The sequence below is a fragment of the Oncorhynchus clarkii genome, chromosome 30 (assembly GCF_045791955.1).
Source record: "Oncorhynchus clarkii lewisi isolate Uvic-CL-2024 chromosome 30, UVic_Ocla_1.0, whole genome shotgun sequence".
Lineage (NCBI taxonomy): Eukaryota > Metazoa > Chordata > Actinopteri > Salmoniformes > Salmonidae > Oncorhynchus > Oncorhynchus clarkii.
The window spans coordinates 34,003,412-34,029,426 of record NC_092176.1 but is presented as its reverse complement, the minus strand read 5'-3'; the positions used below and the strand labels follow the sequence as shown (position 1 = coordinate 34,029,426).

General features: G+C 43.5%; 1 protein-coding gene across 2 annotated transcripts in view; it reads right to left on the bottom strand.

Annotated features, from left to right (window-relative positions):
- Positions 1-15,811: 15,811 nt before the first annotated feature.
- Positions 15,812-26,015, bottom strand: part of LOC139389937 (syntaxin-binding protein 1-like) — a 31,222-nt gene continuing 21,018 nt past the window's right edge. The window contains exons 13-20 of one of the 2 annotated variants that reach the window (XM_071136972.1): positions 24,327-24,407; positions 21,314-21,452; positions 21,014-21,123; positions 19,357-19,461; positions 18,646-18,731; positions 17,822-17,976; positions 17,151-17,276; positions 15,812-16,080 (exon numbers count right to left, since the gene is read on the bottom strand). In XM_071136972.1, the coding sequence (XP_070993073.1) occupies positions 17,167-17,276; positions 17,822-17,976; positions 18,646-18,731; positions 19,357-19,461; positions 21,014-21,123; positions 21,314-21,452; positions 24,327-24,407 (786 nt within the window). In that variant the 3' untranslated portion in view covers positions 15,812-16,080; positions 17,151-17,166. The remainder of the gene's footprint in view (positions 16,081-17,150; positions 17,277-17,821; positions 17,977-18,645; positions 18,732-19,356; positions 19,462-21,013; positions 21,124-21,313; positions 21,453-24,326; positions 24,408-26,015) is intronic. The other variant, XM_071136973.1, reaches the window with a different exon arrangement.

Here is a 26,015-nt window from a genome sequence, read left to right as displayed (position 1 = left end):
ACTGAAGGGACCACCTGAACAAGAAGGGACCTCCTGAACTAATGCTTGTTCCCATTTTCCTGCAGGGGCTTCAGCAGGACTTTGCACTTTAGAGAGCTGGAACAGATGGAGGAAGGAGGAGAAAGAGAGAACGGAAGGAGGGAGAAGTTTGATGGAGTGTTGCACCTGGGGACAAAATAAAGACAATCCGTTATTCTCCTGTAAGCCCCTTCTCCCTTCCCACATTGTTGTCCCTATATACCAACTTACCAGGCTGGCCATGTAGTGTTAAAAAGCTAAGACATCCTGCCTTAAGAAGAACCCACCAATAGAACACACTGAAGTTTACATACACTTAGGTTTGTGTCATTAAAACAGATTTTTCAACCACTCCACACATTTCTTGTTAACAAACTATCGTTTTGGCAAGTCGGTTAGGACATCTACTTTGTGCATGACACAAGTCATTTTTCCAATAATTGTTTACAGACAGATTATTTCACTTATAATTCACTGTATCACAATTCCAGTGGGTCGAAGGTTTTACATAAAACTAAGTTGACTGTGCCTATAAACAGCTTGGAAAAGTCAAAAAAATGATATCATGTCTTTAGGAGCTTCTGATAGGCTAAGTGACATAATTTGAGTCATTTGGAGGTGTACCTGTGGATGTATTTCAAGGCCTACCTTCAATCTCAGTGCCTCTTTGCTCAAAAGAAATCAGCCAAGACCTCTGAAAAACAATTGCATACCTCCACAAGTCTGTTTCATCCTTGGGAGTAATTTCCAAATGCCTGAAGGAACCACATTCATCTGTACAAACAATTGTACGCAAGTATAAACCCCATGGGAGCACGCAGCCGTCATACCGCTCAGGGTGGAGACACGTTCTGTCTCCTAGAGATGAACTTACTTTGGTGCGAAAAGTGAAAATCAATCCCAGAACAACAGCAAAGGACCTTGTGAAGATGCTGGAGAAAACAGGTATAAAAGCATCTATATCCACAGTAAAACGAGTCCTATATCGACATAACCGGAAAGGCTGCTCAGCAAGGAAGAAGCCACTTCTCCAAAATAAAAAAGCCAGTTTGCAACTGCACTAAGATCGTACTTTTTGGAGAAATGTCCTCTGGTCTGATGAAACAAAAATAGAACTGTTTGGCCATAATGACCATTGTTATGTTCAGAGGAAAAAGGGGGAGGCTTGCAAGCTGAAGAACACCATCACAACTGTGAAGCACGGGGCTGGCAGCATCATATTTTGGGGGTGCCTTGCTGCAGGAAGGACCGGTGCACTTCACAAAATAGATGGCATCATGAGGTAGGAAAATCATGTGGATATATTGAAGCAACATCTCAAGACATCAGTTACCAAGTTAAAGCTTGGTTGCAAATGGGTCTTCCAAATGGACAATGACCCCAAGCATACTTCCAAAGTTGTGGCAAAATGGCTTAAGGACAACAAAGTCAAGGTATTGGAGTGTCCATCACAAAGCCCTGACCTCAATCCAATAGAAAATGTTTGGGCAGAACTGAAAAAGCGTGTGCGAGCAAGGATCCTATCAACCTGACTCAGTTACACCAGCTCTGTCAGGAGGAATGGGCCAAAATTCACCCTATTAATTGTGGGAAGCTTGTGGAAGGCTACACAAAACGTTTGACCCAAGTGAAACAATTTAAAGGCAATGCTACCAAATACTAATTGAGTGTATGTAAACTTCTGACCCACTTGGAATGTGATGAAAGAAATAAAAGCTGAAATAAATAATTCTCTCTAACATTTCACATTCTTAAAATAAAGTGGTGATCCTAACTGACCTAAGACAGGGAATTACTACTAAGTTTAAATGTTAGGAATTGTGAAAAACTGAGTTTAAATGTTTTTGGCTAAGGTGTATGTAAATGTTCTACTTCAACTGTAATAGCATTAAAAATAACCATAGAAGAACCCACTAAAAAAGCGTAATAGAAACTAAGGATCCACCAATAGAACATAAATGCATTGAGAAGAACCCACCAATAGAATCTAAAATAGTCCAAGAACAACCCACCAATAGAACCTAAAAGCATTGAGAAGAACCCACCAATAGAATCAAAAATAACCCACCAATAGAACCTAAAAGCATTGAGAAGAACCCACCAATAGAATCAAAAATAGTCCAAGAACAACCCACCAATAGAACATACTCGAATTGAGAAAAACCCACCGATATAATCTAATACAGTGCATTTGGAAAGTATTCAGACCCCTTGACCTTTTCCATATTTTGTTACGTTACAGACTTATTCTAAATTAAAAATGTTCCTCATCAATCTACACACAATACCCCATAATGACAAAGCAAAAACACGTTTTTAGAAATTGTAGCAAATGTATTCAAATCAAAAATTCCTTATTTACATAAGTATTTACTATGAAACTCGAAATTGAGCTCAGGTGCATCCTGATTCAAATTATTATCCTTGATGTTTCTACAACTTGATTCTAGACCACCTGTGGTAAATTCAATTGATTGGACATGATTTGGAAAGGCAAACATCTATCTATATAAGGTCCCACAGTTGACAGTGCATGTCAGAGCAAAAACCAAGCCATGAGGTCGAAATAATTGTTTGGAGAGTTCCGAGACAGGATTGTGTTGAGGCACAGATCTGGGGAAGGGTACAAATAAATGTCTGCAGCATTGACGGTCCCCAAGAACACAGTGGCCTCCATCATTCTTCAATGGAACAAGTTTGGAACCACCAAGGCTCTTCCTAGTGCTGACCGCCAGGCCAAACTGAGCAATCAGGGAGAAGGGCATTGGTCAGGGAGGTGACCAAGAACCCGATGATCACTCTGACAGAGCTTCAGAACCTTCCAGAAGGACAACCATCAGCACTCCACCAATCAGGCATTTGTAGTAGAGAGGCTAGACAGAAGCTACTCTTCAGTAAAAGGCACATTGGAGTTTGCCAAAAGGCACCTAATGTAACGGTGTTCGTCTATAGGAGGAGAAGAAGCGGACCAAAGCGCAGCGTGGTGGTTACTCATGTTCTTTAATTAATGGAAACTGAACGATACATGAAATAACTTAACTCTACAAAACAACAAACGGAACGTGAAAACCTATACAGCCTATCCTGTGACAACAAACACAGTGACAGGAACAATCACCCACAAACAAACAGTGAAACCCAGGCTACCTAAGTATGATTCTCAATCAGAGACAACTAATGACACCTGCCTCTGATTGAGAACCATACTAGGCCGAAAACATAGAACTGACCCAAAACATAGAAAAACGAACATAGACTGCCCACCCAACTCACGCCCTGACCATACTAAATAAATACAAAAACAAAGGAAATAGAGGTCAGAACGTGACAGTACCCCCCCCCAAAGGTGCGGACTCCGGCCGCAAAACCTTGACCTATAGGGGAGGGTCTGGGTGGGCGTCTGTCCGCGGTGGCGGCTCTTGTCTTAGTCCGCCGTATTGTCCGCCTCCGTGGCTTACTCCCCATGCCCACCCCTCTCAATGACCCCACTGGACAGAGGGGCTGCTTGGGACAGAGGGGCAGCTCGGGACAGAGGTGAAGCAGCAGCTCGGGACAGAGGGGCAGCTGCTCGGGACAGAGGGGCAGCTGCTCGGGACAGAGGGGCAGCTGCTCGGGACAGAGGGGCAGCTGCTCGGGACAGAGGGGCAGCTGCTCGGGACAGAGGGACAGCTGCTCGGGACAGAGGGACAGCTGCTCGGGACAGAGGGACAGCTGCTCGGGACAGAGGGACAGCTGCTCGGGACGGAGGGGCAGCTGCTCCGGGCGGAGGGGCTCTAGCGGCCCCTGGCTGACTGGCGGCACTGGCGGCCCCTGGCTGACTGGCGGCACTGGCGGCCCCTGGTTGACTGGCGGCACTGGCGGCCCCTGGTTGACTGGCGGCACTGGCGGCCCCTGGCTGACTGGCGGCACTGGCGGCCCCTGGCTGACGGGCGGCACTGGCGGCCCCTGGCTGACGGGCGGCACTGGCGGCCCCTGGCTGACGGGCGGCACTGGCGGCCCCTGGCTGACTGGCGGCACTGGCGGCCCCTGGCTGACGGGCGGCACTGGCGGCCCCTGGCTGACGGGCGGCACTGGCGGCCCCTGGCTGACGGGCGGCATTGGCGGCTCCTGGCAGACGGGCGGCACTGGCGGCGCTGGGCAGACGGGCGGCACTGGCGGCGCTGGGCAGACGGGCGGCACTGGCGGCGCTGGGCAGACGGGCGGCGCTGGCGGCGCTGGGCAGACGGGCGGCGCTGGCGGCGCTGGGCAGACGGGCGGCGCTGGCGGCGCTGGGCAGACGGGCGGCGCTGGCGGCGTTGGGCAGACGGGCGGCGCTGGCGGCGTTGGGCAGACGGGCGGCGCTGGCGGCGCTGGGCAGACGGGCGGCGCTGGCGGCGTTGGGCAGACGGGCGGCGCTGGCGGCGTTGGGCAGACGGGCGGCGCTGGGCAGACGGGAGGCTCCGGCAGAGGCGCCGGACAGGCGGGAGGCTCCGGCAGAGGCGCCGGACAGGCGGGAGGCTCCGGCAGAGGCGCCGGACAGGCGGGAGGCTCCGGCAGAGGCGCCGGACAGGCGGGAGGCTCCGGCAGAGGCGCCGGACAGGCGGGAGGCTCCGGCAGAGGCGCCGGACAGGCGGGAGACTCCGGCAGAGGCGCCGGACAGGCGGGAGGCTCCGGCAGAGGCGCCGGACAGGCGGGAGGCTCCGGCAGAGGCGCCGGACAGGCGGGAGGCTCCGGCCGAGGCGCCGGACAGGCGGGAGGCTCCGGCAGAGGCGCCGGACAGGCGGGAGGCTCCGGCAGCGGCGCCGGACAGGCGGGAGGCTCCGGCAGAGGCGCCGGACAGGCGGGAGGCTCCGGCAGAGGCGCCGGACAGACGGGAGACTCCGGCAGCGCTGGAGAGGAGGAAGGCTCTGGTAGCGCCGGAGAGGCGGGAGACTCCGGCAGCGCTGGAGAGGAGGAAGGCTCTGGACGGATGGGCCGGAGAGACAGCCTGGTACGGGGAGCTGCCACCGGAGGGCTGGGGTGTGGAGGTGGTGACGGATAGACCGGGCCGTGCAGGCGCACTGGAGCTCTTGAGCACCGAGCCTGCCCAACCTTACCCGGTTGAATGGTCCCGGTCGCCCTGCCAGTGCGGCGAGGTGGAATAGCCCGCACTTGGCTATGCAGGCGAACCGGGGACACCGTGCGCAAGGCTGGTACCATGTAAGCCGGCCCAAGGAGACGCACTGGAGACCAGATGCGTAGAGCCGGCTTCATGGCACTTGGCTCGATGCCCACTCTAGCCCGGCCGATACGCGGAGCTGGAATGTACCGCACCGGGCTGTGCACCCGCACTGGGGACACCGTGCGCTCCACAGCATAACACGGTGCCTGCCCGGTCTCTCTAGCCCCCCGGTAACCACAGGAAGTTGGCTCAGGTCTCCTACCTGGCGTAGCCATACTCCCTGTTAGCCCCCCCCCAAGAAATTTTTGGGGCTGACTCCCGGGCTTCCATCCACGACGCCGCGCTGCCTCCTCATACCAGCGCCTCTCCGCTTTCGCCGCCTCCCGTTCTTCCTTGGGGCGGCGATACTCTCCTGGCTGAGCCCAAGGTCCTTTACCGTCTAGTTCGTCCTCCCATGTCCAATCCTCCTCGCGCTGCTCCTGCTGCTGCTTTCTCCTTTGCCCATTACCACACCGCTTGGTCCTGTTGTGGTGGGTGATTCTGTAACGGTGTTCGTCTATAGGAGGAGAAGAAGCGGACCAAAGCGCAGCGTGGTGGTTACTCATGTTCTTTAATTAATGGAAACTGAACGATACATGAAATAACTTAACTCTACAAAACAACAAACGGAACGTGAAAACCTATACAGCCTATCCTGTGACAACAAACACAGTGACAGGAACAATCACCCACAAACAAACAGTGAAACCCAGGCTACCTAAGTATGATTCTCAATCAGAGACAACTAATGACACCTGCCTCTGATTGAGAACCATACTAGGCCGAAAACATAGAACTGACCCAAAACATAGAAAAACGAACATAGACTGCCCACCCAACTCACGCCCTGACCATACTAAATAAATACAAAAACAAAGGAAATAGAGGTCAGAACGTGACACCTAAAGACTCTCAGACCATGAGAAACAAGATTCTCTGGTCTTATGAAACCAAGATTGATTTTTTTGGCCTCAATCAATCAAATGTATTTATAAAGCCCTTCTTACATCAGCTGATGTCACAAAGTGCTGTACAGAAACCCAGCCTAAAACCCCAAACAGCAAGCAATGCAGGTGGCTAGGAAAAACTCCCTAGAAAGGCCAGAACCTAGGAAGAAACATAGAGAGGAACCAGGCTATGAGGTGTGGCCAGTCCTCTTCTGGCTGTGCCGGATGGAGATTATAACAGAACATGGCCAAGATGTTCAAATTTTCAAAGATGACCAGCAGGGTCAAATAATAATAATAATCACAGTGGTTTTCAGCACCTCAGGAGTAAATGTCAGTTGGCTTTTCATAGCCAATCATTCAGAGTATCTCTACCGCTCCTGCTGTCTCTAGAGAGTTGAAAACAGCAGGTCTGGGACAGGTAGCACGTCCGGGTGAACAGGTCAGGGTTCCATAGCCGCAGGCAGAACAGTTGAAACTGGAGCAGCAGCACAACCAGGTGGACTGAGGACAGCAAGGAGTCATCAGGCCAGGTAGTCCTGAGGCATGGTCCTAGGGCTCAGGTCCTCCAAGAGAGAGAGAGAAAGAAAGAAAGAATTTGAGAGAGCATACTTAAATTCACACAGGACACCGGATAAGACAGATATAACACACTGACCCTAGCTCCCGACACATGAACTACTGCAGCATCAATACTGGAGGCTGAGACAGGAGGGGTCAGGAGACACTGTTTGGCCTGAATTCGAAGCGTAACGTCTGGAGGAAACCTGGTAGCATCCCTATGGTGATGCATGGGGTTGGCATCATCATGCTGTGGGGATGTTTTTCAGTGGCAGGGACTGGGAGACTAGTCAGGATTGGGGGAAAGATGAACAGAGCAACGTACAGAGAGATCATTGATGGAAACCTGCTCAGGACCTCAGACTGGGGAGAAGGTTCACCTTCCAATAGGACAACGACCTTAAGCACACAGCCAAGACAATGCAGGAGTGGCTTCGGGACAAGTCTCTGAATGTCCTTGAGTGGCCCAGCCAGAGCCCGGACTTGAACCCGATCAAACATCTCTGGAGAGACCTGATAATAGCTGTGCAGTGATGCTCCCCATCCAATCTGACAGAGCTTAAGAGGATCTGAAGATAAAAATGGTAGAAACTCCCCAAATACAGGCAGTGGTGGATAAAGTACCCAACTGTCATACTTGAGGAAAAGTAAAGATACCTTAATAGAAAATGACTCAAGTAAAATTCACCCAGTAAATTCCTACTTGAGTAAAAATATAAAAGTATTTGGTTTAAAATACACTTAAGTATCAACATTAAAAGTATAAATCATTTCAAATTCCTTATATTAAGCAAACCAGCACCATTTTCTTGTTTTTTAAATTAATGGATAGCCAGGGGCACACTGCACACTCCAACACTCAGACATCATTTACAAACAAAGCATGTGTGTTTAGTGAGTCCGTTTAGTGCGTGAATTGGAATATTTTCCTGTCCTGCTAACTATTGAAAATGTAACGAATACTTTTGGGTGTCAAGAAAAATGTGTGGAGTAAAAAGTACAATATTAGTCAAAAATATGAATAGAAAAGTAAAGTACAGATACAGTGCCTTGCGAAAGTGTTCGGCCCCCTTGAACTTTGCGACCTTTTGCCACATTTCAGGCTTCAAACATAAAGATATAAAACTGTATTTTTTTGTGAAGAATCAACAACAAGTGGGACACAATCATGAAGTGGAACGACATTTATTAGATATTTCAAACTTTTTTAACAAATCAAAAACTGAAAAATTGGGCGTGCAAAATTATTCAGCCCCTTTACTTTCAGTGCAGCAAACTCTCTCCAGAAGTTCAGTGAGGATCTCTGAATGATCCAATGTTGACCTAAATGACTAATGATGATAAATACAATCCACCTGTGTGTAATCAAGTCTCCGTATAAATGCACCTGCACTGTGATAGTCTCAGATGTCCGTTAAAAGCGCAGAGAGCATCATGAAGAACAAGGAACACACCAGGCAGGTCCGAGATACTGCTGTGAAGAAGTTTAAAGCCGGATTTGGATACAAAAAGATTTCCCAAGCTTTAAACATCCCAAGGAGCACTGTGCAAGCGATAATATTGAAATGGAAGGAGTATCAGACCACTGCAAATCTACCAAGACCTGGCCGTCCCTCTAAACTTTCAGCTCATACAAGGAGAAGACTGATCAGAGATGCAGCCAAGAGGCCCATGATCACTCTGGATGAACTGCAGAGATCTACAGCTGAGGTGGGAGACTCTGTCCATAGGACAACAATCAGTCGTATATTGCACAAATCTTCCCTTTATGGAAGAGTGGCAAGAAGAAAGCCATTTCTTAAAGATATCCATAAAAAGTGTTGTTTAAAGTTTGCCACAAGCCACCTGGGAGACACACCAAACGTGTGGAAGAAGGTGCTCTGGTCAGATGAAACCAAAATTGAACTTTTTGGCAACAATGCAAAACGTTATGTTTGGCGTAAAAGCAACACAGCTCATCACTCTGAACACACCATCCCCACTGTCAAACATGGTGGTGGCAGCATCATGGTTTGGGCCTGCTTTTCTTCAGCAGGGACAGGGAAGATGCTTAAAATTGATGGGAAGATGGATGGAGCCAAATACAGGACCATTCTGGAAGAAAACCTGATGGAGTCTGCAAAAGACCTGAGACTGGGACGGAGATTTGTCTTCCAACAAGACAATGATCCAAAACATAAAGCAAAATCTACAATGGAATGGTTCAAAAATAAACATATCCAGATGTTAGAATGGCCAAGTCAAAGTCCAGACCTGAATCCAATCGAGAATCTGTGGAAAGAACTGAAAACTGCTGTTCACAAATGCTCTCCATCCAACCTCACTGATCTCGAGCTGTTTTGCAAGGAGGAATGGGAAAAAAATTCAGTCTCTCGATGTGCAAAACTGATAGAGACATACCCCAAGCGACTTACAGCTGTAATCGCAGCAAAAGGTGGTGCTACAAAGTATTAACTTAAGGTGGCTGAATAATTTTGCACGCCCAATTTTTCAGTTTTTGATTTGTTAAAAAAGTTTGAAATATCCAATAAATGTCGTTCCACTTCATGATTGTGTCCCACTTGTTGTTGATTCTTCACAAAAAAATACAGTTTTATATCTTTGTTTGTAGCCTGAAATGTGGCAAAAGGTCGCAAAGTTCAAGGGGGCCGAATACTTTCGCAAGGCACTGTACTTAAGTAGTATTTTTACTTAAGTACTTTACACCTCTGAATACAGGTGTACCAAACGTGCTTTGTCATTATGAGGTATTGTGTGTAGATTGATGGAAAATAAATAATTTAATCAATTTTTGAATAAATTGAGCGTGCAAAATTTTGAAAAAGTCAAGGGGTCTGAATGCTTTCAGAATGCACTGTATAACCTACGAATAGAACCTAGTTTAACCTAAGAACCCACCAACAGAACCTAGTATAACCTAAGAAGAACCCACCAATATACTTTAATATAACCTAAGAGCTCACCAATAGAACCTAATGTAGTTGAACTGGTGTAATGTCATCAATGTTGTCATTACATTTGGCCGCTTGCTTTTCATTCTCCCTGCTTTCACCTCTCCAATTGGTCTGCCTTTAGGAGCAGCTCTCCCCTCAGTGGTTATACCAAGATGGTGCTTTGAAGATGGATATACATTGTATCTAATCTTTGTTGGACTATACCTTCATGCCATCTCTAAAATACGTTTTGTATGATGTCTGTAATGTTTAATGAACTCCTGCACCCATACTTCTGTACATGCATATAATATTTAGTGAATATGGCACTGAGACACCTTCAAGATTTAAGAGGATTGGAGTTATTTATAATGTAATGTTAGATAGTCTGTGTATGTAAAAGGATCACATTTTAAAATGGATTGTATTAATTGACTTGCATCCATTTATGTGTCATTTATAACAGTAGTTCCTTTTCTTTACTTTGTGTTCATGAGATGCAATTCTGAAAAGTTAGCAAAGGCACTTCATGGGAGCTGTAAGCTAAGTCAGAGATGGTAATCCTGATAGAGGTGAAATTAGTCAACAGACTGCTAATTCATCGTTACAACGAGATAACTTTTCAATTATAGGTAACTGACTCACGACAAGCGGATCAGGGGTGGAGGCACTTGTATTCAGCCATAATCCACACTGTGTGTGTGAGAGAGAGAGGTTGCAACCTAAATGCCACCTATATAATGCACTACTTTTGACCATATAGGGAATAGGGTGTAATTTAAGACTCTACCTATATATCAGTATAGTGTAGGATTCTAAGGCTTCCTGTTGTATTTGGGGATGCTCCAGGAAGGAGCAGGCCTGTGGATTCAGTATCAATTAACTCTAGTAATAGTTAGTAAGAGTAAAAGAGAGGATATGATTATATAAAATGTATAACAGAGTATAAGATTGAACAAGAGAGTAGAGTATTGTAGGTTGTATAAAACAACTGATCATAGATGTTTGAATAAGCTTGTAATAAATTATGACAGAAGGTTTATATTGGTATTTTTTAATATTGTAAAAATGACAACGTTTTTGTGAATGCAAACAGTCCAGACATGATACATACTTTATATCTTGTCCACATATAAAGTATACACTGTAAATACATTTATAGACATAATTATATATATATATATATACATATATTAGAGAGAGAGAGAGAGACATTAAATTACTGTTTGACAGAATCACACAACTACAAACAATATCACAGTATTATTCCTTTCTGCTGTCACATTCTAGAATGTACTTTCTCGGGTTCTAATTGGGTAACAATCACATAAGAAGCACATTGACTAATCGTGACTTCATCCCAAATGGCACCCTATTCCCTTTACAGTGCACTACTCCATTAGGGCTCTACTTAACAGTAGCACACTATATAGGGAATAGAGGACCATTTGGGACAAGTGTATTGTATTAACTATAGCAGGGGAAGTTGAGCCAATGCCACATCACTTAAGGATTTTTCTTTGCACCAAAACAACGCCAAGAATGGATACATACAATAATTAAGATGAAAAACCCTATGCAGATCTAATGTAGACTATATACAAGTCTGCTGCATCTTGTTTCTATACCTTATGTTGCCCAGGAGTAGGCTCAAGCTGTATGGGAAAGACCCCGGACAATGTTTTAGACCTAGCCTGAGTGCTAATCTGTTTGTGCTAGCATGCCAACTCTTTGTCATGCCAATGTTTGGCTTGACAATGACAGCAATGGAGAATGGAGTTAGCGAGACCAAGCACAGATCTGGGACCAGGCTAATGTTTTAGAGCTTTAGATGTAGCAGCCTATATACAGCTGACAGTCTTAGAGGTGTACAATCATAACCTAATGCTTACTGCACTAAAAGATCAGACATATTCCTCAACGCTGAATTGAATTGAATAAAGATTTACCAACTCATGTTTTGAATCTTGTTTGCCTGGTTAGGTTGAATATAGCTAGAACATTTCAAAATACATATTTTATTCAGACATTTTCCATTTCATGATACATTGAAACATCCTCAATTAAATGTTCAATTCAATACAACTTTATTTATCCCTTCAGGGACTATGAAGAATATATTGTCACCATAAAAGGGAGGATGACAGTGTCTATTCAATTGGCTCAGTAGCCACTGCCTATAGGCAGGTGCATTTCCTGTGTTCTGCTGCAGTCTCTATGGCCTTGAGCTTCCCTCACAGTGCTCCACAGAGAGACTAGTATTATAGAGCTAGCAAACAGGACAGCACATATGACTCTGGGTGTACTGTACTGGTATATTAAGTCAGGTAGGAGTTATATTTTGTCTATGCATTCACTCATTGACTATGTACGGAGATAATCAGCGAGAAATGTAAATATAGCTGCAACTAGAAGTTGCTTCACTGCTTGAAATCCGGTTGTAAAATTAATAACTGTACTAATGTAGGTCTCTTACCATTCACACAAATATATCGTTGCCCCCATAATATTCAAAAGCTGGAGAAGTACACAACATGACCAAAAGTATGTGGACACCTGCTTGTCGAATATCTCATTCCGACATCATGGGCATTAATATGGAGTTGGTCCCCCTTTATCTGCTATGACAGCCTCCAATCTTCTGGGAAGGCTTTCCACTAGATGTTGAACATTGCTGTGGGGACTAGCTTCCATTCATTGGGCGATTGGGCCTGGCTCGCAGTTGGCTTTCAAATTCATCCTAAAGGTGTTCCATAGGGTTGAGATCAGGGCTCTGTGCAGGACAGTGAAGTTCTTCCAAACCAATCTCAACAAACCATTTCTGTATGGACCTCGCTTTGTGCACGGGGGCATTGTTATGCTGAAACAGGAAAGGGCCTTCCCCAAACTGTTGCCACAAATTTAGAAGCATAGAATCATCTAGAATGTAATTTTATGCTGTAGCGTTAAGATTTCCCTTCACTGGAAATAAGGGGCCTAGCCCAAACCATGATAAACAGCCCCAGACCATTATTCCTCCTCCGCCAAACTTTACAGTTGGCGCTATGCATTTGGGCAGGTAGCGTTCTCCTGGCATCCGTCAAACCCAGATTTGACTGTCAGACTGCCAGATGGTGAAGCCATTCATCACTCCAGAGAACGCGTTTCCACTGCTCCAGAGTCCAATGGTGGCAAGCTTTACACCACTCCAGCCACTTGGCATTGAGCATGGGGATCTTAGGTTGTGTGCGGCTGCTCGGCCATGGAAACCCATTTCATGAAGCTCCCGATGAACAGTTATTGTGCTGTCATTGTTTCCAGAGGCAGTTTGAAACTCGGTGGTAAGTGTTGCAACTGAGGACAGATTATTTTTTACGCACCATGCGCTATAGTACTCAACGATCCCGTTCTGTGAGCTTGTGTGGCCTACCACTTTGCGGCTGAGCCGTTGTTGCTCCTAGATGTTTCCACTTCACAATAACAGCACTTACAGTTGACCGGGGCAGCTCTAACAGGGCAGAAATTTAACGAACGGACTTGTTGGAAAGGTGGCATCCTATGACGGTGCCATGTTGAAAGTCACTGAGCTCTTCAGTAAGGCCATTCTATTGCCAATGTTTGTCAATGGAGTGCTCAATTTTATTTACCTGTCAGCAGCGGGTGTGGCTGAAAAAGCCAAATCCACTATTTGAAGGGGTGTCCACATACACTATATATGTATGTATGTTGGCTCGTCCGGGCTGTCAAAGCAAAGTTCTGCGGGCTGCTATTATGTTTATCAAGCAATATGCCAATGCTTCTCTCCAGTGGTTGTAAATGGTACTGCAATGTTATTATTATAATTGACATACATTACAATCTTACAGTATTACTATCAAAGTCTTCCAGTTTAGTTTATGGGACATTGTACTAAATTATGCACTAGCCTCTCAGACATTTTTCTTGAACCACCCAGATAGTTTGTAACATCAATAGAGGATCAGCAGCAGTCCAATCCATCCATCCCTCAATAACTAAAGTGTTTACTGATATGCATTTCAATAATTTCATGTAATAATGTAACAGACTAAAACATCAGCATTTTCTTTGAAGCAACTTTATTAGAGCTTTAGTACGTGAACGTGCATTGTTTGGGATAAATTACTTCCAAGCATAGAATTCTGATCAAATACACTGGTAATATATCTTGAGAAATAATAGATAACCCTACTATAGAGTAACAAAATCAACAACAAGTGTAACAACAACAATGCCAACAAATGAGTTTGCATCATGACAGTGTCAACGCTGCACTAGAAAGTGGGACAAAAACGAGACTATAGCTTCAACAGGAAGAGGAAATAGCAAATCAAATCAATTACATACTATTCCTGAACAGAGACTAAATGAAGAGGAATAACTTTCCAATGGTTGATCATCACAGCCCAACTACTGTAACTGTACTGCTAACTACAGCCCAACTACTGTAACTGTACTGCTAGCTACAGCCCAACTACTGTAACTGCACTGCTAGCTACAGCCCAACTACTGTAACTGTACTGCTAGGTACAGCCCAACTACTATAACTGCACTGCTAGCTACAGCCCAACTACTGTAACTGTACTGCTAGCTACAGCCCAACTACTGTAACTGTACTGCTAGCTACAGCCCAACTACTGTAACTGTACTGCTAGCTACAGCCCAACTACTGTAACTGTACTGCTAGCTACAGCCCAACTACTGTAACTGTACTGCTAGCTACAGCCCAACTACTGTAACTGTACTGCTAGCTACAGCTACATGAGCACTAGTACAGAGTGGCTTCACATTGGCATTTTCAAAGTCAGAATATTCACCAGGAATAGAAACATTGATACAGTATGGCATATATTCTACAAACTACTGATTGCATTACGAGGAAGATGGTGATGATGTTGGTGATGAAGATGATGTCCAAATTATACAATTGTGAGTTTAAAAAATATTGGTATTTTTGCTCATTGTTCCTGAAACGTTTACAAGCAATGAGATAAAAGCTACATGCTAAACCACTAAAAACAGACCTGGCTTTTCAAGTACCTTGGTTAAACGCTTGGGAGTGTATTTGAGTCAGGTATTTCAGTGTTCAAATACATTCCAAGTGTATTTCCAAGTTCATTCCAATATTCAGCTAGTTGTTTTTTTCAAATAAATGTTATATGAATACTTTTATGAAATGTATTGAAAGGTCTGTTGGAAAGACAGGAATCTTACACTATGATTGGCTTCCTTTTTAAGAAAGTGCAACAATGGCATCCTGAGACGGCAGTTTACATCCACTGCTCATATAGTATCAACAGTCATCCATCACAGACTCAACCTCTACTCTTCCCTTCAATCTGACAAACAAATTGAAATGATATTATTACTATACAGTCTTCAGGGTTTATGTACAGTAGGTAAAACATGGTGTTTTTTGGTAGTATGGCTTTAAATGATCTTATTTCATGCTATTAAGAAATTCTGAATCTGAATCTGAATACATGACTTTGATATATTTGAAATGGCTCCATGTGTAGAGTAGAAGGGGTTTGGTATGGATGGTCCTGAGTAGAATATGCCGGCTGAGGGAGTTTGGAGGTTAGGGGAGTTAGTTAAGAGAAGGACAGCTAGTTAAGAGAAGGACAGCTAGTTAAGAGAGGGACAGCTAGTTAAAAGAAGGACAGCTAGTTAAGAGAAGAACAGCTAGTTAAGAGAGGGACAGCTAGTTAAGAGGAAGACAGCTAGTTAAGAGAAAGACAGCTAGTTAAGAGAAGGACAGCTAGTTAAGAAAAAGACAGCTAGTTAAGAGAGAGACATATAGTTAAGAGAGAGACATATAGTTAAGAGAGGGACAGCTAGTTAACAGGGACAGCTAGTTAAGAGAAGGACAGCTAGTTAAGAGAAGGACAGCTAGTTAAGAGAAGGACAGCTAGTTAAGAGAGGGACAGCTAGTTAAGAGAGGGACAGATAGTTAAGAGAAGGACAGCTAGTTAAGATAAAGACAGCTAGTTAAGAGAGAGACAGCTAGTTAAGAGAGAGACAGCTAGTTAAGAGAAGGACAGCTAGTTAAGAGAAGGACAGCTAGTTAAGAGAGGGACAGCTAGTTAAGAGACGGATAGCTAGTTAAGAGACAGATAGCTAGTAAAGAGAGGGACAGCTAGTTAAGAGAGGGACTGCTAGTTCAGAGAGGGACAGATAGTTAAGAGAGAGACAGAGAGTTAAGAGAGAGACAGATAGTTAAGAGACAGATAGCTAGTTAAGAGAGGGACAGCTAGTTAAGAGACAGATAGCTAGTTAAGAGAGGGACAGCTAGTTAAGAGAGGGACAGATAGTTAAGAGACAGATAGCTAGTTAAGAGAGGGACTGCTACAGCCAGGGGGTTCTGCTTAAACCTCTGCGTGTTTATCCACGTCTTTGAGAGTTTGAAGAAGGCTTGTAGGGGTGAAGATATTGGTTGATCCTGCTGAGAGAGACGGGGAGAGACAGAGAGAGAGAATTAGAATAGTTGAATAACTTGGAACATATCAAATCATTAACATATCATTGAAGACTTGATTCATCTGCTAAATTAAAGTAGAATAGGCCTTCAGTTCCAAATGGGAATGATAGACAGAAATACACAGACAGCAGAAATCCCATATAAAGACATGGGTTGAGCTTTTAGTCCAGGAAAGAGTATCATATTCACGGAAATATAAAATCTCTGCATCAGTCACCATGATATGCACAGCAGAAATCGACCATAGGTGCTGCTCCTCTAAACAGTGTGAAACGGCAGACATAAAACGATCGAGGTGCAAAAAGGCCCAGTAAAAATAACATCTGTGAAGAAATGTTTCATTGGCATATAGTGTCTGAGGAAAAATACATATTTATCCATCCATTCAATATCAACCCCTCTGTCAAACTGTTGTTTTGACAAACAATCATACAAGAAGTGCTTCAACAGAGAGTTTGATATTGAATGGATGGACAGAGATATTGTTTTCTCAAAGACTAATTTCTCCACAGAAAAGGGGAGATTTTGACAACTGTCTACATCACAGGAGGTTGGTGGTACCTTCATTGGGGAGAACTGGCTTGTGTGTAATGACTGGAGCGGCATCAGTAGAATGGTATCAAATACATCAAACACATGGTTTCCATGGTTTCCATGTGTTTGATGGCATTCTATTAGCTCCATTCCAGCCATCATTATGAGCCGTCCTCCCATCAGCAGCCTCCTGTGGTCTACATGTAGCATACCAAGGACAGATACAGAGAGTGCACACAAGATAAACAGAATATATGACAGCACCACAGACCAAGTATACAATGACATGGAAGGAATAGAGGTGGGAACATGAAACAACCGACAACCATGAAACAACAGGATGGAGGAGGGATCCCTATGGGTCCTGGTCAAAAGTAGTTCACTGTAGAAGGAATATGGTTCCATTTGGGACACAGGGGACTAAGAGTCCTGGGCCAGTGGAGGGTACGTGGTGAGAGGAGGCTGAGAGAGGGGCTTCACATCACAACGACCATCTTTACTTTTCAGTGTGTGTTCTCATTCTGCGGGGGCAGGCTCTGGTTCCTCAGGGGCAGCGTTGGGGTCCAGGAAGTCAGGGTGCTGCAGCTCCTTCAGGTATTTGGTGGGAGTGAGCATGTGGGTGGAGCCTATGGAGGGAGTGGGACAAATGCTGCATGCTCATTTCACATTGTATCTCAATAAGTGAAAAATGGCAGTACAATAACGAGCAAAAATAACATGGCTATATACAGGGAGTACCAACACAGAGTCGACTGTGTCCTGTGTCAAACCCTGCATGGTATCCATTCCCTGTTGTCACAACAGCACATATATCCTGTCTCTGATGTTTTCTCAGAAACACCATCTGATCTGAGCACACAAAGCAGATTCCATCCAGCAGCAGCTAAGTCAGTCACAGTGGAATAGAACTATAGGATATCAACAGTATATTCTAATCATTTCCTAAGTATCGCCATGCCAGGATGATTCAGGGTATTTAGATGGAGAAGATATCTCCCTTTTCCCTGAAATATAGTTCTGATTGTACACCCTATGCCTGCTCCCTACTAGGTGTACAATGTATATCCAGGTAGAATGTACGTAAAAGGGCTACGTGGTGCAACGAGTGCATTCTACGTCAGACGTACAGTTATGACCATGACATTTCACCCCACCCATGCTGCCAACTCACCAATGATGGCCTCCCATTTGCCATTGGCCTGTGTGACTTCGTAGACGCAGCGCATCTCGCTAAAGGTCATGCCTCCAATGATGAAGACGATGACCCGAGGACCAGTCTTCATCTCTGTGGGGCCCTTGTTCTTGTGCCAGTTTCCGTACCGGGCACTGTAATGACAGGGCAGGACATTCAAGTAACACTTTAGATGGTGTTGGGTTCTGTAAATATGAAATATACTTATTTATGTCGCTGAGGGAGAGAGGGGAATGTATACCATTTACATTCTGTTCAGATACAGTATGTTATTGTTAGCCATCAGGGATCCTATGGGAGGAAAAAGGACAAAGTCTGGTGCGAGTCAACATGACAGCTGTGAGTTGGGGAGGAGTGAGCACTTTGGGGCAGAGGTCAGGTCAGATGAAGTAAGGAAGAGCAACAGAGATGCATTGGCTGCTCAGATGTGTAGGAGGAGACTCTGCTTAAGAGAAAGGGTTAAATATCAGTGCTCGTGTGAATATGTCTTTTGTCTTATGCAGATGTATTGACCCAATGGGTGAATGAACTTGGATGGAGCTTTCATAGTGTACGTCAATTTCTTGACTACAGCCACTTTCTTGTTGAAAGTCAACAGACATGCAGTTGACATGTTATTGATAGTCTGTTGATAGTTTGTAGTGTAGAACAGATGAACTGTCCAATTAAATATTGAGGCCGTTCCTTCCTCCACTAGAAGCTAAAGTGAATAATTGAAGTTAAAGTGAATAAATAAGTCATTGGAAACTCAGAAGTGACAGACTACAGAGGGGATGTATAATTCCTGTAGTTTATTTGCATACCTTGATGGAGCGCTGGAGTGGGTGGAGGCAGTTCGTTGGGAGATGTAGGGGTACTGCTTTGGATCCAGTTTGTCCTCAATGGCATCCTGAGGAGAAACAAAACTGGGTCAGTGAACTAACCTTAACCCCATGTCCACACCATAGCTTAATGTCCACACCCTAGCATAATGTCCACACCCTGGCTCAACCCCAACCCCATGTCCACACCCTAGCTTAATGTCCACACCCTAGCATAATGTCCACACCCTGGCTCAACCCTAACCCTAGCTTAATGTCCACACCCTAGCTCAACCCTAACCCCATGTCCACACCCTAGCATAATGTCCACACCCTGGCTCAACCCTAACCCCATGTCCACACCCTAGCATAATGTCCACACCCTGGCTCAACCCTAACCCCATGTCCACACCCTAGCATAATGTCCACACCCTAGCTCAACCCTAACCCTAGCTTCATGTCCACACCCTAGCTTCATGTCCACATCCTGGCTCAACCCTAACCCTAGCTTCATGTCCACACCCTGGCTCAACCCTAACCCTAACCCTAGCTTCATGTCCACATCCCAGTTCAACCCTAACCCTAAAAGCTAGAGACCACTCTTTTCCTATCAGTCTTAACTTAGTATCCACCCACACTAAACTACTGTAGGATAGACCCTACTTTCTAATCAAATCCAATATATAACAGTTTAGGATAGCAGACTGGACATGCCTCCATGATGTCCTTGATAAGAGGGGTCCATCGGGACAGCTGGTAGGTCTGCTCACTCACTCTCTCCTTCCGGTCAGTCTTCTTCACCTTGCGGGTCGGATTCCCCTAGAAAATTAATCATTATTATTAGTTTATTAGGAATGCTGTTCATTACATAAGGACTCTCAAAGTACTTAGAGTAGATGAATGATGCACTCAAATACTCTTCAGTTGGACACAGACAGCATATAACCACAGAGGATATCTTATTTATGCCACTATTCAAAGATGGATCCCCAATCCACATGTTAAAGTATTTCTACTCAATTGTGTGAGAGAGTTGTGTGATGGTTCAACAATGGTTCATATTCATTAGAGCACAATGTAGCAAAACGTTTTGCAACAGAAAAGAAAAACAAGTGTTTCTTATTGGACAAATTAGTTTGTAGTACCTCCCTGTTCAGTCAGTTTTCTTCTGCTCGGTACCTAATGAATACAGGTCCTGGTGTTACTATGTTCCTATAGGAGCTAACCAATTGCTCTTAAATACAAGTAAAACTAAATGCATGCTCTTCAACCGATCGCTACCTGCACCTACCCGCCTGTCCAACATCACTACTCTGGACGGCTCTGACTTAGAATACGTGGACAACTACAAATACTTAGGTGTCTGGTTAGACTGTAAACTCTCCTTCCAGATCCATATCAAACATCTCCAATCCAAAGTTAAATCTAGAATTGGCTTCCTATTTCGCAACAAAGCATCCTTCACTCATGCTGCCAAACTTACCCTTGTAAAACTGACCACCCTACCAATCCTCGACTTTGGCGATGTCATTTACAAAATAGCCTCCAATACCCTACTCAACAAATTGGATGCAGTCTATCACAGTGCAATCCGTTTTGTCACCAAAGCCCCATATACTACCCACCATTGCGACCTGTACGCTCTCGTTGGCTGGCCCTCGCTTCATACTCGTCGCCAAACCCACTGGCTCCATGTCATCTACAAGACCCTGCTAGGTAAAGTCCCCCCTTATCCTAGCTCGCTGGTCACCATAGCATCTCCCACCTGTAGCACACGCTCCAGCAGGTATATCTCTCTAGTCACCCCCAAAACCAATTCTTTCTTTGGCCGCCTCTCCTTCCAGTTCTCTGCTGCCAATGACTGGAACGAACTACAAAAATCTCTGAAACTGGAAACACTTATCTCCCTCACTAGCTTTAAGCACCAACTGTCAGAGCAGCTCACAGATTACTGCACCTGTACATAGCCCACCTATAATTTAGCCCAAACAACTACCTCTTTCCCAACTGTATTTAATTTATTTATTTATGTTGCTCCTTTGTACCCCATTATTTTTATTTCTACTTTGCACATTCTTCCACTGCAAGTCTACCATTCCAGTGTTTTACTTGCTATATTGTATTTACTTTGCCACCATGGCCTTTTTTGCCTTTCCCTCCCTTCTCACCTCATTTGCTCACATTGTATATAGACTTGTTTATACTGTATTATTGACTGTATGTTTGTTTTACTCCATGTGTAACTCTGTGTCGTTGTATCTGTCGAACTGCGTTGCTTTATCTTGGCCAGATCGCAATTGTAAATGAGAACTTGTTCTCAACTTGCCTACCTGGTTAAATAAAGGTAAAATAAATAAAAAATAAAAAAAACCTCTGAGATGATGGGCATGCCCATATGGGCCATGTTGGAGATGATATCACTGTCCTCAGGAGGGATGTTAGCATGCTGGAGGAGCTTACACAGGTTCTCCTCCGAAACACCTGACACATGCACAAACACAGACACATGCACCGAAAACACACACACGCAGAAACATGCACACACCCAGATCAAAGCTTGATGATTAGCTGATGACTTGAATCAGCTGTGTAGTGCTAGGAAACCCTGCATTAGTACATAGTATTGTACATAGTAAACTACAGACACACAGAAAAGGGATTGATTTCTCACCGTTCTTCATGAAGATATAGAGGAGGATGATGCGAATCTTGTCGAAGACAGTGACGTCTTTGTCCAGCAGGACGGGCACGATAGCCCTCATGGGGTCCTTGATCTTCTCCCCCTCTGCGTCCGTACCCATCGCTAGGTCCTGGGGTAGGGCAAGGGGCAAAGACAGACGGAGGGGCACAGGGTTTCATTTTATTTTACATTTTTATTTAACCTTTATTTAACTAGGTAAGTCAGTTAAGAGCAAATTGTTATTTACTATGACGGCCTACACCGCCCAAACCCTAACCCGGACGATGCTGGGCCAATTGTGCGCCGCCCTTTCAGACTCCCAATCACGGGAGCCACGAGTAGCGCAGATGGTTAGATATGGTAGTGATGGTTAGATATGGATTAGATGGTTAGATATGGTAGTGATGGTTAGATATGGATTAGATGGTTAGATATGGTAGTGATGGTTAGATATGGATTAGATCGTTAGATATAGATTAGATGGTTAGATATGGTAGTGATGGTTAGATATGGTAGTGATGGTTAGATATGGTAGTGATGGTTAGATATGGTAGTGATGGTTAGATATGGTAGTGATGGTTAGATATGGTAGTGATGGTTAGATATGGTAGTGATGGTTAGATATGGTAGTGATGGTTAGATATGGATTAGATGGTTAGATATGGTAGTGATGGTTAGATATGGTAGTGATGGTTAGATATGGATTAGATGGTTAGATATGGTAGTGATGGTTAGATATGGTAGTGATGGTTAGATATGGATTAGATGGTTAGATATGGTAGTGATGGTTAGATATGGTAGTGATGGTTAGATATGGTAGTGATGGTTAGATATGGATTAGATGGTTAGATATGGTAGTGATGGTTAGATATGGATTAGATGGTTAGATATGGTAGTGATGGTTTGATATGGATTAGATGGTTAGATATGATAGTGATGGTTAGATATGGATTAGATGGTTAGATATGGTAGTGATGGTTAGATATGGTAGTGATGGTTAGATATGGTAGTGATGGTTAGATATGGTAGTGATGGTTAGATATGGATTAGATGGTTAGATATGGATTAGATGGTTAGATATGGATTAGATGGTTAGATATGGTAGTGATGGTTAGATATGGATTAGATGGTTAGATATGGTAGTGATGGTTAGATATGGATTAGATGGTTAGATATGGTAGTGATGGTTAGATATGGATTAGATGGTTAGATATGGTAGTGATGGTTAGATATGGATTAGATATGGATTAGATGGTTAGATATGGTAGTAATGGTTAGATATGGTAGTGATGGTTAGATATGGTAGTGATGGTTAGATATGGTAGTGATGGTTAGATATGGATTAGATGGTTAGATATGGATTAGATGGTTAGATATGGATTAGATGGTTAGATATGGATTAGATGGTTAGATATGGTAGTGATGGTTAGATATGATAGTGATGGTTAGATATGGTAGTGATGGTTAGATATGGTAGTGATGGTTAGATATGGTAGTGATGGTTAGATATGGACTAGATGGTTAGATATGGATTAGATGGTTAGATATGGTAGTGATGGTTAGATATGGTAGTGATGGTTAGATATGGATTAGATGGTTAGATATGGTAGTGATGGTTAGATATGGTAGTGATGGTTAGATATGGTAGTGGTGGTTAGATATGGATTAGATGGTTAGATATGGTAGTGATGGTTAGATATGGATTAGATGGTTAGATATGGTAGTGATGGTTAGATATGGATTAGATGGTTAGATATGGATTAGATGGTTAGATATGGATTAGATGGTTAGATATGGATTAGATGGTTAGATATGGTAGTGATGATTAGATATGGTAGTGATGGTTAGATATGGATTAGATGGTTAGATATGGTAGTGATGGTTAGATATGGTAGTGATGGTTAGATATGGTAGTGATGGTTAGATATGGTAGTGATGGTTAGATATGGATTAGATGGTTAGATATGGTAGTGATGGTTAGATATGGATTAGATGGTTAGATATGGTAGTGATGGTTAGATATGGATTAGATGGTTAGATATGGATTAGATGGTTAGATATGGATTAGATGGTTAGATATGGTAGTGATGATTAGATATGGTAGTGATGGTTAGATATGGATTAGATGGTTAGATATGGTAGTGATGGTTAGATATGGTAGTGATGGTTAGATATGGTAGTGATGGTTAGATATACACTGAGTGGACAAAACATTAAGAACAACTTCCTAATATTGAGTTGCACCCCCTTTAACCCTCAGAACTTCCTAATATTGAGTTGCACCCCCACATTGGCCATTAGAACATCCTCAATTTGTCGGGGACTCTACAAGGTGTCGAAAGCGTTCCACAGGGATTGTGTATAGTATAGTATCAGTGTGTATAGTATATAGTAGGCCCATGTTGACGCCAATGCTTCCCACAGTTGTGTCAAGTTGTCTGGATGTCCTTTGGGTGGTGGACCATTCTTGATACACACAGGAAACTGTTGAGTGTGCAAAACCCAGCAGAGTTGCAGTTCTTGACACGAACCGGTTCGCCTGGCACCTGCTACCATAAGCCGTTCACAAACACACAAATCTTTTGTCTTGCCCATTCACTCTTTGAATGGTACACATACACAACCCATGTCTCAAGGATTAATAATCCTTCTTTAACCTGACTCCTCCCCTTCATCTACACTGATTGAAGTGGATTTGATGAGTGACATCAACAAGGGATCATTGCTTTCACCTGGATTCACCTGTTCAGTGTATGTCATGGAAAGAGCAGGCATTCTTAATATTTTGTTCACTCAGTGTATACCCGGAGTACCCATTTAATACAAGTGTACTCCAATTCACTGGAGCTCCTACAAAGATCATCAAGTTGTACAAGTCCACTCTGTGCCGATTGGTCTCAGCAATCAGCACCTGTAAATTCTCTGGCCTTAATTTTCAAGCGTCTCATAGTCTTTGAACCGAGGAGGAGGGTACTGAACATAGAACACAGGTACATTGTGTTACCTGCTCCACACGACACAGCTTGTCCACAGTGCCCTGATAGCGGTTCATACAGTCCTCAGCCAGGTGGAGGTGGGTGGAGTACTGAAACACAGGGAGAAGTGTACACACGCAGGTGGTCAGTGGTAAAGTCACAAGACTGTAGTCGGTTAAGTGTGCATACTATGTCAACATCCCAAATGGCACCCTATTCCTTATATAGTGCGCTACACTTGACCAGGGCCAGAAATGTGTACTATTATAGAGAATAAATAGATAGCCATTTGGGATGCAGACTATAAACATGTATAGTATCAGTGCGTATAATATCAGTGTGTATAGTATCATTGTGTATAGTATAGTATCAGTGTGTATATTTTCATTGTGTAAAGTATCATTGTGTATAGTATAGTATCAGTGTGTATAGTATCAGTGTGTATCGTATCAGTGTGTATAGTATTATTGTGTATAGTATCATTGTGTATAGTATAGTATAATGTTGTATAGTATCATTGTGTATAGTATAGTATCATTGTGTATAGTATCATTGTGTATAGTATCAGTGTGTATAGTATCAGTGTGTAAAGTATCATTGTGTATAGTGTATTGTATCAGTGTGTATAGTGTCATTGTGTATAGTATCATTGTGTGTAGTGTATTGTATCAGTGTGTATAGTATAGTATCAGTGTGTGTAGTATCCTTGTGTATAGGATCAGTGTGTAAAGTAGCAGTGAGTATAGTATCAGTGTGTATAGTATCAGTGTGTATAGTATCAGTGCGTATAGTATATTATTAGTGCGAATAGTAGCAGTGCGTATAGTATCAGTGCGTATAGTATCAGTTCGTATAGGAGCAGGGTGTATAGTATAGTACCAGTGTGTATAATATCATTGTGTATAGTATAGTATCAGTGTGTATAGTATAGTATTAGTGTGTATATTATCATTGTGTATAGTATAGTATCATTGTGTATAATACAGTATCAGCACGTGTAGTATCATTGTGTATAGTATCATTGTGTATAGTATTGTATCGTTGTGTATAGTATAGTATCAGTATGTGTAGTATCATTGTGTATAGCATAGTAGCAGTGCGTATAGTATCAGTGTGAATAGTATCATTGTGTATAGTATCAGTGCGTATAGTATCATTGCGTATAGTAGCCGTGCGTATAGTATCATTGTGTATAGTAGCCGTGCGTATAGCATCATTGTGTATAGTAGCAGTGCGTATAGTATCATTGTGTATAGTAGCCGTGCGTATAGTATCATTGTGTATAGTAGCCGTGCGTATAGCATCATTGTGTATAGTAGCAGTGCGTATAGTATCATTGTGTATAGTAGCCGTGCGTATAGTATCATTGTGTATTGTAGCCGTGCGTATAGCATCATTGTGTATAGTATCAGTGTGTATAGTATCAGTGAGTATAGTATCAGTGTGTATAGTATCATTGTGTATAGTATCAGTGTGTATAGTATCGTATCATTGTGTATAGTATCAGTGTATATAGTATCAGTGTATATAGTATTAGTGCGTATAGTATAGTATCAATGCGTATAGTATAGTATCAGTGTGTATAGTAGCAGTGCGTATAGTATCAGTGTGTATAGTATCAGTGCGTATAGTATCAGTTTGTATAGTAGCAGGGTGTATAGTATAGTATCAGTGTGTATAGTATCAGTGTGTATAGTATAGTACCAGTGTGTATAGTA